Source organism: Nothobranchius furzeri, chromosome 1 (assembly GCF_043380555.1).
Source record: "Nothobranchius furzeri strain GRZ-AD chromosome 1, NfurGRZ-RIMD1, whole genome shotgun sequence".
NCBI classification, from domain to species: domain Eukaryota; kingdom Metazoa; phylum Chordata; class Actinopteri; order Cyprinodontiformes; family Nothobranchiidae; genus Nothobranchius; species Nothobranchius furzeri.
The window spans coordinates 38359377-38374557 of record NC_091741.1 but is presented as its reverse complement, the minus strand read 5'-3'; the positions used below and the strand labels follow the sequence as shown (position 1 = coordinate 38374557).

Below are 15181 nucleotides of genomic sequence, written 5' to 3'. Positions count from 1 at the left end.
CCTATCCTTATAAAAAATAGATATTTTTGACTGACTGCTTTGATCGGGTTTGGTTTATATTAATATTACCGGATTTAAGCACATGTAGCTGCAAATCATTCAGGAGTTACAGGCCTTAAATATAGATCTAAAATGAATATCGGACTTCTTCAAGTGACACTGACAAAACTCCTTACATGTGCTTGTATTCTTCATTTGCCAATAAGATGTATTTTTATCTAAATTACAGGACAATCGAGGCTTTGAAAAATGGAACCCAGGCAGTGATTTCAGATGGTGAAGTCAAGGTAATGTTTAATTATAATAAATTAAGACTCTAAAATTGGACATAGGATAATGCAATCTCTTGTTATCTGTGGTAATGTTGCTTATTTTTAACTCTTGTCTCTACTCAGACTGTGTATAAGGATCTCTGCAGCGGTGGAGTGAAGTCTGGCCGCATGTATCTGTGGCACAATCCAGGTGTCTCGCTTAAATTAAAGCAAAGACTAAAGCCACTGATGTTCCACTTTGCTGATGCACAGGTAAATGTATACTGACTTACAATAAGCTGCATCACATTTATTTATGTGGATGCGTGGTCAGTGGGCCACCTGAGTCCGTTGTCTAATGCTGAGAGGAACGTTTTGTTCATTTTTATGTTAACGTGTTTTATAGGTTGACGAGCTGACGGAGCGGATTGGTTCATGCTCAGGAATAGATAAACTAATAAAGAAGAGAGTTCCAGTTTCTGGACTTAGTGTTTGATGTCCTTGTTCCAGAGGTACAACGCAGTCTTCAGCAGTGATTGGTATAAAAGTTACTTTTCGAAAACATTTGACAGTGTATGAAGTAATCCTTAACAGAGTTTGGTGTCAGGAGAATCTCGTCTCTGCTTTTTGCGGATGATGTGGTCCTCCTAGCTTCACCCAGCTCTGACCTTCAGCTCTTGCTGGGTAGGGTCGCGGCCGAGTGTGAAGCGGCTGGGATGAGGATCAGCACCTCCAAATCCATGGTTCTCGACCGGAAAAGGGTGGCTTGCCAACTCCGGGTCGGGGGAGAGGCCCTACCTCAAGTGGAGGAGTTTAAGTATCTCGGGGTCTTGTTCACGAGTGAGGGTAGGAGGGATCGGGAGATCGACAGGCGGATGGTTCAGCGTCTGCAGTGATGCGGACGCTGAGCCGATCTGTCGTGGTGAAGAGGGAGCTGAGCCGGAAAGCCAGGCTCTCGATTTACCGGTCGATCTACGTCCCAATCCTCACCTATGGTCATGAGCTTTGGGTAACGACCGAAAGAACGAGATCGCGGATACAAGTGGCTGAAATGAGTTTCCTCCGTAGGGTGGCCGGGCTCAGCCTTAGAGATAGGGTGAGGAGCTCGGACATCCGGGAGGGACTCGGAGTAGAACCGCTGCTCCTCCGGATCGAAAGGAGTCAGTTGAGGTGGTTTGGGCATCTGGTCAGGATGCCTCCGGGACGCCTCCCCGGGGAGGTGTTTCGGGCATGTCCTGCCGGCAGAAGGCCCCCGGGTCGACCCAGGACACTTTGGAGAGGTTACATCTCCAATCTGGTCCGGGAACGCCTTGGGGTCCTGCCGGAGGAGCTGGTGGAGGTGGCCGGGGAGAGGACGGTCTGGAGCTCCCTAGTTGGGATGCTGCCCCCGTGACCCGGACCCGGACAAGCGGAGGAAGACGACGACGTTGAAGTAATCCTGCATGTTTTTCAGGTAACAATAAAAGTGTTGGAAAAATGGGAGGGGATGAATCGATATGCAGCTGAGAAAGCCATGCTTCAGCAAATTCATTTGTACCCAAAATAAAATGGTTGTGAAATTAAGTGTTTCTTTGGTTTTATTGTCTTTCACTCAAAATAAATACCAACTAGCTAAATAGTTATCAGCTGTAGTAGTTAAATTCTGTTGCAATGAGCTGCTGTGATACACAATAGGACAGTGTTATGGATATTTAGTAATTAATTTTTGTTGCTGGTGAGAGAGGAGTGTTGCTGAAATGTTTTTCACTGCTTCTGGGAGTCCTGTACTTTAGCAACTGGTGTAGGTCAAAAGTTCATCTTGGGCTTAACAATAAAACTGAATATTTAGCCAGTACTATTGTGTTTGCACATTTTGAAAAGTCTTAGTTTTAACGTGTTCTCATTTTATCCATATGTTTTTTTAATTCACTTTACAGCCTTTTATTGTGTGTGTGTATATATACATATATGTGTGTGTGTGTGTGTGTGTATATATATGTATATGTATGTATGTATGTGCTACTGTCATAAAAATTCCCTGTCTGAAGAACAAAGGGATTTAATCAATTTTCATGCAACGCAGGTAACAACGTTACTTAAGTTTGCAAGTCCAGATCTGAAGAGAAAAAAAAAATCCGAAATAAAAAGCTTTTTCCGGTAAGTTTTGTTTTTTTAAAAACTACTTCCAGTGAAAGTAATGACTTCTGGTTAAGGTAATGACCCACCGTGTAATTTTTCTCTTAAATGTGTACAAATCGAAGAGAAAAGCGACACGTTTTGACAAATCCAAACTACTTTTGTGCTTTGTCAATAAAGCGTATTCAAGAAAAAAAACTACTTCCGGCAAAGGCAATGAGTTCCGGCGAAGGTAATGACACTTGTTTTTCCGGATACGTCATTTCCTGTCACGGCAAAGACGCCAGCTGATGTCTGCAGCCAGATGCTCTTGAGGAAAAGAGGGGTATCAGGAGGAAGTTGGAGGGGGGGGGGTGTCAAATGATGTCGAAAAAAATCAATGAATGGCTGCCGTTTTCTGTAAAATTTGTTCAGACTGCTTTCTAGAATACTGTATTTTTTCGACTTTTAAGGTTAGATGAGTTTTAAACCTTTTCAATGTCACTAATCAGAACAACTACATCCCAGAATGAACGAATTCTTAACCCTGAATGATGAGCTCTCTGCCTGTGACATTTATGCGTCAATAGTATTTGCAGCATAAACAATTGACGTGAGAAGATGTGGTAAATAACTTTTACACACAAACCCCAAAATGGCTGCTATTATATCTTTATTATTCATCTTTTCTGTCCAAAATATGACGACGACACATTTTTAACCAGATTTAATAACTCTTGAGATTTTATGTTCATGTTTTTTTGAGGATCGAGTCGTCGACCGGACAGAAGGACAATCAGGCTCGTGGGAAATCTTTCAGGTTATTTTACCGAATAAGAAAAGCCTCTCTAATGTTTTTGTTGTTCAAACTCTGGTTTGATTTAGTTCTCTCAGGGATGAATGAGGTGCTATTCCACAACGACGACACAGAACAGTCAAAACAGTGATTAGGGTCCAGAGCAGGTGTGATTTCTGGATTCAAACAGGTAATTACAGCAACAACACACCAGCTAATGAGCTAATCTGTGTGAACTACAAATACCAGTTATTAGATGTTTACTTTAAAGCTACAGACTGTTTTTCCATTCAGAACAGGTTGATAAGTGACTTTGGCCGTCACTGGGCTTAAGTGGTTGAATTTATTTGTAAACCATTTTCTTGAGCCAGTATGTGCTAAAATTACCCTTTACAGGGTTAGTGCAAGGCCACCCAGCCCTCATCGCCCCCTGTAACCAGAGTCTTCCACTTGCGGCTTCAGCCGGAGGGACCGTTCTGTTGGGAGATGACATACCTGGCGCTGCAGTCTAGTTCCAGCACTAAAGAAGGCTGAGGAGACGTTTCAGTTTTCAGATTAGGGTGTTAAAAATACGAATGCACAGCGAGGAAGTAGGTTTTGCTTTTGCTTCTACAAACAGACACTAGGGGGTGCTCAAAGCAAGCCAAAACCACCTAGTTTACCTTTAAAATGCTTTCTAGGGTTAAAAGTAATTTAAAAGTGTCTTTATACCCTTTGCAAAATCATAAGTGTCGCATTAGATTATGGACAAGGACTCATTCCATCGTGTGTCGCATCAAGTTCAAATATCTGAGACAGAAACATATTTTGGACTATGATGCTGTGGAAAAGTAGAAGCTCAGGGAAATGTGGCGTCCCTGCTGTCATCAGTACGGCTGCGCTTGTCTCCTGGACAAACAAGTACGATAGTCCTGCACCGAGCCTGACCTCCATGCTGGCAAAATCGTTAGGTTTGGACATCAAAGAGACACCATAGTCCAGGGGTCACCAACCTTTGGGAAGCTGAGAGCTACTTCACAGGTTTTGAGCCATCCAAAAAGCCAACAGTATGATGCACAATGTTTTTTACAGACACAGTACCGACCTTTGAACCTGAATACATCAGAGCTAAACTCAACTTCATGCATAATAAACATATTTTAATAAATATATATTTTTACAATATCGTAATTTTAAAAATCCATCTCAATGCAAGTGATTTTATATTTTCTCAGGGATAACTTGAACTAACTTTACAACAGGCCTGCAGGCAGCAGACTGGTGACCCCTAACAGTTGATAAGTTGCTCCATTGTTCATGCTCAATAATCCAGCTGGAGGATCCTGGCCAATCAGTGAGCCGGGTTTTCTTCTTGTTCTGTTCTTTCACCGTCAGTTGCCGCCACACTTTGGACCAGTTGAAAGCAAGAGACGGAGTAAGGCCTCATTTTCACTGACCTTTTTGGCATGGATCGGGGAGGGTCAGCTCGCCCATTTTTCTGTCCCCATTGCAAAACTGGTCAAGACAACCGACCCGGACCGTGTCAGTCACAGGACTTTTTTGGCCCCCTTCTGTTGTAGGTCCAGAAATCTGGAGCGGTCACAGTCCACTGACTGAGGGACAGAAAAACATCACTACTTGCAACAAAGCAAAATCTGAAATGCTCTCCTAAAATTGCAGACCCATACCAGAACACACGGGTCCACAAAGCCCGCTGCGCTCCGAACCCTACAGATGGATCTGACTGAGGCTAAAAGATCCAAGCCAAAAAACAAGAAGTTGCAGTATTTTCATTCAGCTGTTTCCATTATACATCTTGCCATTAGGTTCTGTCTTCACCAAACATATCACCTTCCACTGCTTTGCAGATGATCTTCAGGTCTATCTTCCTCTCATCCCCACTTCTGTTGCCTCCTTAATGGACTGCTTAACGGATGTGAAACGGAGGATGGCAATCTATTTTATTATATTGAACAAAATCAACACTGAGATTTTAGTCTTCGGCAGACAAGACCTTGTGGTTGGAGCTGTGAGTCCTCTTGGTCCCTTATCTGCATTCGTGAAGCCCGACATAAAAACCTTGGTTCTCTATTGATGGTTCCTTTAAATTTGATGGACAGGTGAGTGCAGTGGTCCAGTCTGGCTTCTATCACTTAAGGCAACTGGCAAGGGTTAAAAATATCTACCAGCAACCATTTTGGACCAAGTAATCCATATGTTTAGCTCTTGTCAGCTGGACTACTACAACTCCCTCTGTTATGGCCCAGAACATTCCACCGATCGTCTGTAGTTGGTCCAAAATGCAGCAGCTCGTTTGCCAACAGGCACAAGGAAGCATGACCATATAACTCTGGTGCTTGCTTCCCTTCACTGGCTTCCCGTTCAGTTTAGGATTCGATTTAAACTACTGCTTTTAGTTATTAAATCTCCCTCTGGCCTTGCTCCACCCTATTAATGATTTACTCACCTACACTCCCGCCAGGAGTCTGAGGTCCTGTTCTCAGTTACTATTAGTGTTCCCGTGGTGGTAGAGCCTTTTCAGTGGCTGGCCCTAGAGCTGGGGATCCCTCAAAGCATGGAGCAGTTTAAGTCAAAACTAAAAACTTGTTTGACTTGGCTTTTAGAAATAGTTGAGTTGTGTATCTATTCTCTTTTATCTGGTTTGTCGTCATTTTTATTGTTCACATCTTGTCTTATTTTAAACTCGTCTCTCATTGTTTACTCTCATCCTTTTATTCATGGTTTTTATGGGTTGGTGAGCAACAGCAGATTGTAGGTGCTATATAAATAAAGTTGACCTTGACCTTGCAGTAGTCCAATCTGCCACTAGCAAACATATGGATAACTTGCTCAACAGCATTTGCAGTAAGGTAAAGTTCTACAGTTGCTAGTTGTCTAAGATGATGCACCCCCAGCAGGTCCCTGAGGTCCAGTGACCAAAGCCTACTGGTTGTGCAGCACCAGGCTAAAGACCAAAGGTGACAGATCATTTGCTGCTGTGTCCCCCAGACTCTGGACCTCTCCCCCCCTCAGCCTGAGATCAGCAGACTCAGTGGTCTCCTTTAAACTCACCTGTTCAGGTTTGGTGGGACCTTCTACAGATTCTTCATCACTACCTTCTGTTCATGCCGAGTTTTTATGTCCTGGGATCCTTTTCCTATTTGATTTTTTTTTCCTTAAAAAATTTTTCAATTCTTCCATTTTTTATTAATATATATATATATATATTATTTGTACTTGTGAAGCGCCAGCTGATTCTTATCTTGAGAGGTGCCGTTTCCTCCTCTTTTGTCCAGTTTAGATAGTTTAACAGATCCGTCAATGATGGACACTGGAGATGTGTGGAAAGACAAGATTTTTTTGGGCCATCCGCTGTTTGACGCCCCTCAAACCAAACCTAGGTGTTCTGCACTCCCCGCCCACCTGAACCGTTTCCACTGGACTAACAAACTAGAAGCACCCTAAAAACAGAAACACGCCACATCGAGCCGTTATCTCAGTATTTCAAGCAGCTGCTTCCAGCAGAAATACTCCATCGTTACGATTTAAAAGTGAAACTCCACACGATTAAAGAAAAGCAAAAGAGATTAAACTCAGCACGTCTTATCCCAAATCTAACAAAAAAAAAGACAGTCACATCTTAGATTCTCATGCTGTTAAGTTGCTGAAAACAACAAGTCTGATGATCAGAGCACCTGCTCAGAACACACACACACACTTAACCAGTTTGTGCCTGAATCACGGCTGACGTTTTGCAGTTCCTACGTACCCAGAACAGGAAGTTGAAGACAAACATGGCATACTTGAGGCATTCCATTCCCTTCATGGCTGTAGGATCAGGATTTAAGTCCTTCAGAAGAAAACGTTTGGCTCAGTGAGGAAAAGAAAAGAACGAAACAGGAAGAGCTGGCTGCAGGCTGGTTTTCCTTTGCATGTGTGTGAGCCACACCCTTTGTTCCTCACCTGTCTGCAGGCAGTAAGGTAAGGGGGAGGAGCCGTGAGGGAGGAGCCAGTAGATGTTTGCTTCAGTGGTTTTCAAACACAAACCTTGTGCAGCAGGCACAACCAATTAGCTGTACAGATGAGCCCAAAAGCAGCTGGATTTTGACATTTATTCAGAAAAATACAGAAAAACACTGAATGATAAATGACCCACACGTGTAAATCATCTTTCAGAGTCAGAGGACTCCAAAGCGCTTTACACTAGAGATCATCGTTTCTACATGAGCCGACCCAGGAAAACGTTGTATACAGACAAAATAAAAAATATATCTTTTATTCTGTGCTGAACCATTATGATACTTATCTTGATATAGTTTCATATTAATGTTCCAGTTTTAAGCGAGGATCTGTTTTAAAAAATCTGCCTACAACCTCTGATTTTATTGAACTGTTTCTCTCTTCGTTTTTTTTTCTTGTTTGGGTTTTATTATTGTTTTATTGTATTTTATTAAGTGTTTTCTGTCAAGTGACCTTGGGTGTTCTGAAAGGCGCTTTTAAATAAAATGTATTATTATTATAAAAAAACTAACTGTCCTCGCTGTCCAGCACATGTTCGGGTCCTATAGATTCATTTTGATCCTTGTTGAGTTTCTCCATCTTTACTGCGTCTGAAACACGTCTGTTATGACATTGTAAAATGATTTTCCTCCGAAAAAGAGCTTAAAAGTAATTCCACAATCAAAAATCCCAAATTTCATGATTATTGATCGTTTAAACAAAAAGAGTTTAAAGTTCAACGTAGCCTTAAACAACGGCCTTGTTCGAGTTGAGCAGCGCCTCACCTGGAAAGCAGACGAGAGCAGACGGACGCAGCAGGGGGAGTGGCTAAAAGCCGGCGTCTAATGGGCTCGACACACGGGAGGCGACATCGCCTCTCCTCCATTCATTTTCAATGAGACATGTGCGACAAAGCGATAATCGCGGGTCTCCCTCCTACCAAGCGAAATGCGAAAAACGTGCGTGTGAAATTTAGAGCTCGTGCACGTGTCGTGCACAGGCGACCCAGCGACGCGATCCCAGAAAGTTGAAACATTTTCAACTTTTCATCGCTGTCGCTCGGACGAGGACCAATCAACGGAGGTTTCATTCACTGACCAATGAGCGGACAGGATGCTCCGCACTTCTCCGAGCAAACATGGAGGAGAAGTTGATTATTATTATGTTTTATAGTAAAATCACAAGTAAGATTTCACATAACTCTAGCAGCACCTTGTGAAACATCATATCTACCGCTTTTTTAACTCTGAACCGCTTAAATAACCTTAATTCCCTCCAACCTGACACAGCCAAACAAAACAACGGAAGTTTCGATTTCGCCATGGAACAGAACGCGTAGACGGCTTTGCCGCTGGCCGCTGGCGCGGGTCGCCTCCCGTGTGTCAGGTAATAAAAGCGACAGCGACAAATTTCGCTGATCGCGGTCGTTTGTCGCCTCCCGTGTGTCGAGCCCTTAAGTCGGACACAATTCCCTACATGTGTAGCTGGCGGGTGATGACGGATGTTTAATTTTTTATTTTAATTCTGTTGCCTGTTAGCAACCGAAACACATCCTCACGTGCTTGTGGATAAAATAGAATGCATATGGAGACCTGACTGTAATAATAAGTAAAGGTTATCAGCTGTAGGTTTAGTGTGCTCATAGGAAACGTGACAAAAGAACACAAATCACATTTCTCTTTATGGCCTCTATAGTTGTCATCATCAGCATCACATGATTTACAGAATACACGTGACCAACTAACATTTCATGTTCTACCACCGGATGTTCGGATCAAAATGGGAACCAATCAGATCTTAGATCAAGTGAGAGCCAGGCGTTTCCCGTCATTCCCTAGGTTTTGCAGCCGGTGGAGAGCAACTGCAGCGCCTTGCTCTAAAATCTGCGGCCACCTTGATCTCACGAGGTTATCGTTGCCTACGTATGCATGACGTCAGAGCAAGTCGGCGTCAATTCAGACACAAATCTAACCGGCATGCACTGCTCACCGATCACCGGTGATCTAATCTGCTCAGAACTGGCTCATCTCAAACACGGCCAACTACACACATGCACAGCCTATGTGGGCGTGTCCCTTCAGGTGTCTCAACAGCCAGTCATCTGTCTCCATTTGGTCCAGCCATCTGCATCCTCCACCCACACACCAACTAACTTCATGTCCCCTAGTTGGTCTTCCTCTCAGCCTCCTGCCTGGTTGCTCCATCCTCACCATCCTTCATCACTGTTTCTCCTCTGGACATGTCCAACCCATCTGGACATATCCTCTCTGACTTTACCTCCTAAACATCTAACCGACCGTTCCACTTGTGTCCCTCTCCTTTACACACATGTATCTGTGACCAAACTTCATCCCTCTCTTTTCCAGTAAACACCTCCACCTCTCCAGCTGTTCTTGGACCGTATAACTGCAGCCTCACCCCCACAGTAATCCAGCTGCTCCCGGGCTCATTCAGGCGGGGACTCTTATTGCTATCTATACTGTCTTGCTTGTCACATTTTTAATCCTTTCCCAGCAAACATTCGGACGTTTAATCAACGTTGAAAAGACATCGGGCCAGCACGTCCCATCATGGTTGAAAAATAGTTCCAAAATGAAAGTTGAAACGACGTCTTATCTGGACGTGAATTACATGTAACAATTATACCAACACATTCTCACACCCAAAGCTTCAAAATATGATGCGTGTGACCAAGCCTCAATATGTGACAATTCGGGACGCCCCAGCGCGTCAGGAGACGACGATCGGGGACGGTCAGGGACACGTGGCTCCGCTGGCGTCAGTGTTAGACGCGCGCGGTCACACGGACATTGCTCGACTATTTAACCTTCCCCTCACCCCAATCCTAACCTTAAGGTCCGTAACTGTGAACTTAAGGTTAGGATTGTGGTGAGAGGAAGGTTAAGTAGTTCACAAGTCATTCTAATGTCCGTCTCACCACCGGCGTCGGATACCATCACTCTGGGATGGTGCGTCATCAGTGTGTCTGTGATCGTCGTCTCCTGACGCGCTGGGGCATCCTGAATCATCATGTATTGAGGCTTGGTCACACGCATCATATTTTGACGCTTTGGGTGTGAGAATGTGTTGATTATACATGTAACTACAAATCTGTGTGGATTTTTAGGAAATGTTATGTTACTTTTGTTTTTTAATTTGGACCGTCCTACCGCGACCATTTTTGACCGTGGACACCATGTCGCCGCCGGACCAATATTAGCTGAGATGCTATGTTCAATTCAATTCAATTCAATTCAAAAGTACTTTATTAATCCCAGAGGGAAATTAGAGTTTCAGTACACACAATTCTGAGATCAGACATACATACATAGACACATGACAAGAATTGGTGACTGTGGCCATTCGCAACACGAGTCTCACTACCTTAATAGATCAAGAGGGTTTATATGAGGATAGAGTCGGGGGGAGGGGAAAAGGCACTTCAGAGTTACCCTCCACAGAGAGGGTAGCTTTGCTATGCAAAAAAACACCTCAGACAGATGTGCATACAGACTTCAGATGAAACACAACATAAGTGTCCACTAGGTGGGGAGGTAGGGTTGGGACTCTCCTCACTTCAGTGCATGCAGCCGCATGGAGCAGCGCTCATCACCTCTGTTTGGACAGGGGAGGGAGATAATGGGTTAGAGAGCACAGTGACTCCTAGATACGGTTCCACGGCCTTCACCGGTCACAGTTGCGCCCAGGCTGGTATAGGGAGAAAGAGTTTCCATAGCGACGGCAGCATTCCACATTTCTTCTGAAGGGGGAGTTTTCACTTCAGCCTCACAGGCTCCAAGGGCACCAGATTCAGATAAGGATTGTTTTGGATACAGACAGAGATAATTTCCTCTCTGCCTTAAAGTTCTGTTGGTCTTCAACCCCTCTAGATCCAATAATGGCGTAATTAATTTATCCCAATCCGTGCTGATCCGTCAACTCGCTCCTTGATGGAATCCACCTTCTGTGCCAGAGCCTGAATCTCAGCCAAAGTTCCAAGCTTACGACTCATCTTGACAATTATATGAGTTTGTGCATTCACAGCGTGATTCATTCCATCCCTGAGCTCCGGGATTGAGCCAATAATCCTCGAAAGCTCATTAATTTTCCGGTAAGCCAGGTAACCGCTCAGGCCAAACAGCAGGAATCTCGACACCAAAACCACAAATATCCAGACATCTTTAGAATCCTCTACAGACAGTTGAGAGAGGCATATCAGGTTCCACTGTTTCCAGGAGTCCATGATATACCCAGCTGGCTCTGTCCCAGAGGGGCATCCGGTGGCCCCTTCTCATCGTTGAAAAAATTTTGTGTATTAGTGATGGGAATTGCGACTCTTTTTAGGGAGCCAGTTATTTTGGCTCAGCTCACCCAAAAAAAAGCCAGCTCTTTTGGCTCCCAAGTGGCTCCTCAGATTTTCTGTTGCGTAGAGTACATTGTACTGCTGTTGTGTGCTTGGGCAAGACACTTAACCCACCTTGCCCTCTGGTGGTGGTCGGAGGGTCCAGTGGCGCCTGTGCTCGGCAGCCTCGCCTCTCATCTCCACCAGTGTATGAATGAGTGTGTGAATGGATGAATGATTCACTGTAGTGTAAAGCGCTTTGGAGTCCTTACTCTGAGAGGCGCTATACAAGTGCAGGTCATTTATCATTTAACCAAAATAATGCAAAACTATATGTAAAATGATTTACTAATGTAAAAAATGCAATATATCAAATATTTATCATTTATATGGGTTTATTAACTGAACACTTTAAGAAATCTCAACTTTCCGACTGCTGGCGCTCATTTTCTCATTGTCTTCATCGCACTCTCCTCCCTCTCTCTCGCCTTTTTCGTCCTCCTCATTCCCTCTCGTCTCCCTCCGCCTGCATGTGCTCTGCTGTGTGTCTGAGTCTGATCCTCCCTCTTCCCCGCCGCTACTGCTCTGTGTGTGGACAGTCTGGACACGCAGTTACACATGTTGACCAATCGCCTGTAGCTTTCACCAAAACAAGAGGGGAGGGGGTGACGGCTCCCAATGACGAGCCGGCTCCCGTTGTTCACTTCACAGAGCTGGCTCTTAGAGCCGGTTCGTTCGCGACCGACACATCAATAGTGTCAATCGCGTTGAGAGACCAACTGACCAGGTCCATTATTAATAATTTCCAGTTTCCAGAAAAATGCAGAAAGCGCCGTGCACACAAGACAGGACAAAGAGCCTTGGGATGAGGAGGGAGGGAGAGGAGAAAAAGGCATCTGAACTCTCCAAGAGCAGGAAGAAGAAGATGTTGAACTACACGTAACTAATTGTCAAAATAACAGTTGTACATATAACTGTAGGCATGTACAAATGTATCTGAATGGATTTTTAAGACATGTTCTGTTATATTATTTTTACTAATTCGGGCCGTCCTACAGCAACCATTTTTGGACGTGGACACCACGTTGGTGTCGAACCAATTTTTGTTGGGTTAATGCTTGTTGATGAACAACTTTGTTTTTTAAAGAGCAAGTCACCCCCTACAAGAAACTTACTTCACTCCCTCTTCATGTCTGAAAAATGCAACAAATGCTGTTGCCTATAGCAGACCGAGAGGGCGGAGCCACTAACAAATACACACACACACAACGGCATTGTGACATCATAATGTACCAGTTTACTTCGTAGCATACCTCTTAGCCAATAGCGATGGCAGATTTAAATTCAAATACAGTGCAGAGTTTTTACCTGACAACGGCGCAACACTGACAATTTTAGGCAGAATATTTAAATTTTAACTAAGATGCACTGAAGTACCAAATTATTGACTACACGTTTCTGCAGTACAATTAGACACACATTTATATAGTTTGTCAGCGAAAAAAAGAGTTGATTTGGGGGTGACTTGCTCTTTGATACATTAAATAACACTTTCATGTATCGCTTCTGTTGATGTGTTTTGTTTGTTAATTTTGTAAACTATTTTTTGCAGCTTTAAAGCTGCAGACCTTGTCTCCTTCTCCAGGCTCCAGGGCCTACAGTCTCTCCTACATCACGAACATTTTTGTAAAATTTGAAAAATACACAGAATGTTAAATGAAATCTCAGATTTGCTACATCTGCCTGAGATACCCCCATTCTGCTGCAAAATATGGCAGGAATGTTCTTTTTATGTCTCCACTCAGCTTTATCCAGACTGGTGTACGGTATCGGAGAGGTAGGTGAGGGCTAGGCCATGAATACACTTGTATTGTATTCTAAAGGACACAGGGAGCCAATGCAGCGCTGAGAGGATGGGGGTAATGGGAGTGCATCCAGATGTGTTCGTGAGGAGGCGTGCTGCAGAATTCTGGACTAGATGAAGGCGAGCAATGGAAGACTTGGATACACTAACATATTGAGCATTGCAATAGTCCAGGCGTGAACTGATGAATGCGTGGAAGACTTTTTCTAGATCTGAGCGATTTAGAAGTTGGACACAGCCCGGAGTTGGTAAAACTTGCTTTAACCACTGCACCGATCTGCTTGTCAACATTTAGTTCACTGTCAAAGGTGACACCAAGGTTTCTAACATGTGGATTAAAAACTATGCACTCTTCATTTAAGAGAAGGAAATTACAGCTGAATTACAGCTGGAGGTCATTGAGGCAACTCAGCAAGGATGTTATTGTGAAGTTACAATTTGGACTGATTGTTAAATATATTTAAACATCTTCAGCATAACGACGAAAACAAAGGTTATGTCTAGTTACGATTCTTCCCAGTAAGAAAAGAGCAGCGGAAAACACCTACCATCACTGACCTCCATTATTTATTATTACAGCTGTAAACTTTCTAAATCACCATACCTGAAATAGTTCAGTTGCACCACATTTTTAACAATTAGAGGAATCAAACTAAATTAAACTAAGCTTTTATCTTCAGTGCACGTTTAACTTATCTAAATTCAGAATTTAAATTTTTTTTAAATTTATTTATTTTTTTATCAAACCATGTAGATGAGGTCTAGTCGGGGCTGGAAGTTGCCTAAATGTTTCACCGTAAAACTGCAGAAAATTCTCTTTCAAATGTAGTTTCTGTTGAAAATGTAACAATCAAACTAAATGTGCTTCGGTCTAGGACGCTTTTGACTTAAAATTGTTGCCATATACTTTTGTTTCCTGTTAAAATCGACGTAAATGAGACAAATAAAGATTTTTACTCACCCAGAAGACGAAGTTGAAGATAAAAAGCGCGTATTTGACGCACAACTCCCAGCTGCTGAGCGCAGACATGCCTGGTTTTTACCTGTTTCTAGTCGGTGAAAAATCCAACCGTTTATCTGCTGATGTCTGATACAACCGCTGCTTCTGTCCCGTCCCTTCGGCTCGGCTCGGCTCCGATCGTTCATTTCCGCCAAGGCTCGGCTCCGATCGCCCCGGAGCTCCCAACTCCCACAGAAACCTCTGGTTTGGCCCCAGCATGATAAAACTCAAGTTATAGATTAATAACCCCGAAAGTTTAAAGATGTTTCCAATTAGCTAAAACAGAACAAAGCAAAAATAACAAATAGTATAAATGATTATTTTTAAGCAAATATCCATCTTTTCTGACGTTCACCAGAATCAGTAGATGTGGGTAAAGTTAAAATTAATTAAAAAAATAAAACATTGAAGCATTTTTATCAACAATAAATGTTTAACCTACTCTTTGAAAAAACTCGGGTTTGGCAAAAAGGAGATCAGTTCTGACTGGACTGATAAGCTAACAGCTAGGCTAAGTGGGGCCGGTTACAGACTCTGGTTATGAGCAGAAATTAGCTCACAGCTGCGGCACATCTGGTTGGAATTTCACAATAACCATAAAATGTATGACAACGTAAACCAATCATCATCTGCATAAACTGGAACAAATATGAAGATATATTTTGAAATTGTTTTAAGACACGATGGGAAACTATTTGCTTGCTCTTTTCAGTCAGAGCTTTTGTCCATTTGTCCAAACTGAGATTACTCATGTAGAATTACTGTGTTCCTCCCGTGAATGTGTGGGGTTTCTCCAGCTGCTCCGATTCCCACCCAGAGACACAAAACATAATGCCAGGTTAACTGGAGAGTCTAA

At 43.2% G+C, this 15181-nt stretch overlaps 1 protein-coding gene across 2 annotated transcripts in view; it reads right to left on the bottom strand.

The window, feature by feature from the left end:
* LOC107386892 (CD9 antigen) overlaps nucleotides 1-14447 on the bottom strand; it is a 35552-nt gene extending 21105 nt beyond the window's left edge. The window contains exon 1 of one of the 2 annotated variants that reach the window (XM_015961558.3): nucleotides 14287-14447. In XM_015961558.3, coding sequence (XP_015817044.1) covers nucleotides 14287-14355 — 69 coding nt within the window. In that variant the 5' untranslated portion in view covers nucleotides 14356-14447. Of the gene's footprint in view, nucleotides 1-6889; nucleotides 7065-14286 lie in introns of those variants that run through there. The other variant, XM_015961566.3, reaches the window with a different exon arrangement.
* Between the last annotated feature and the right edge of the window lie 734 nt (nucleotides 14448-15181).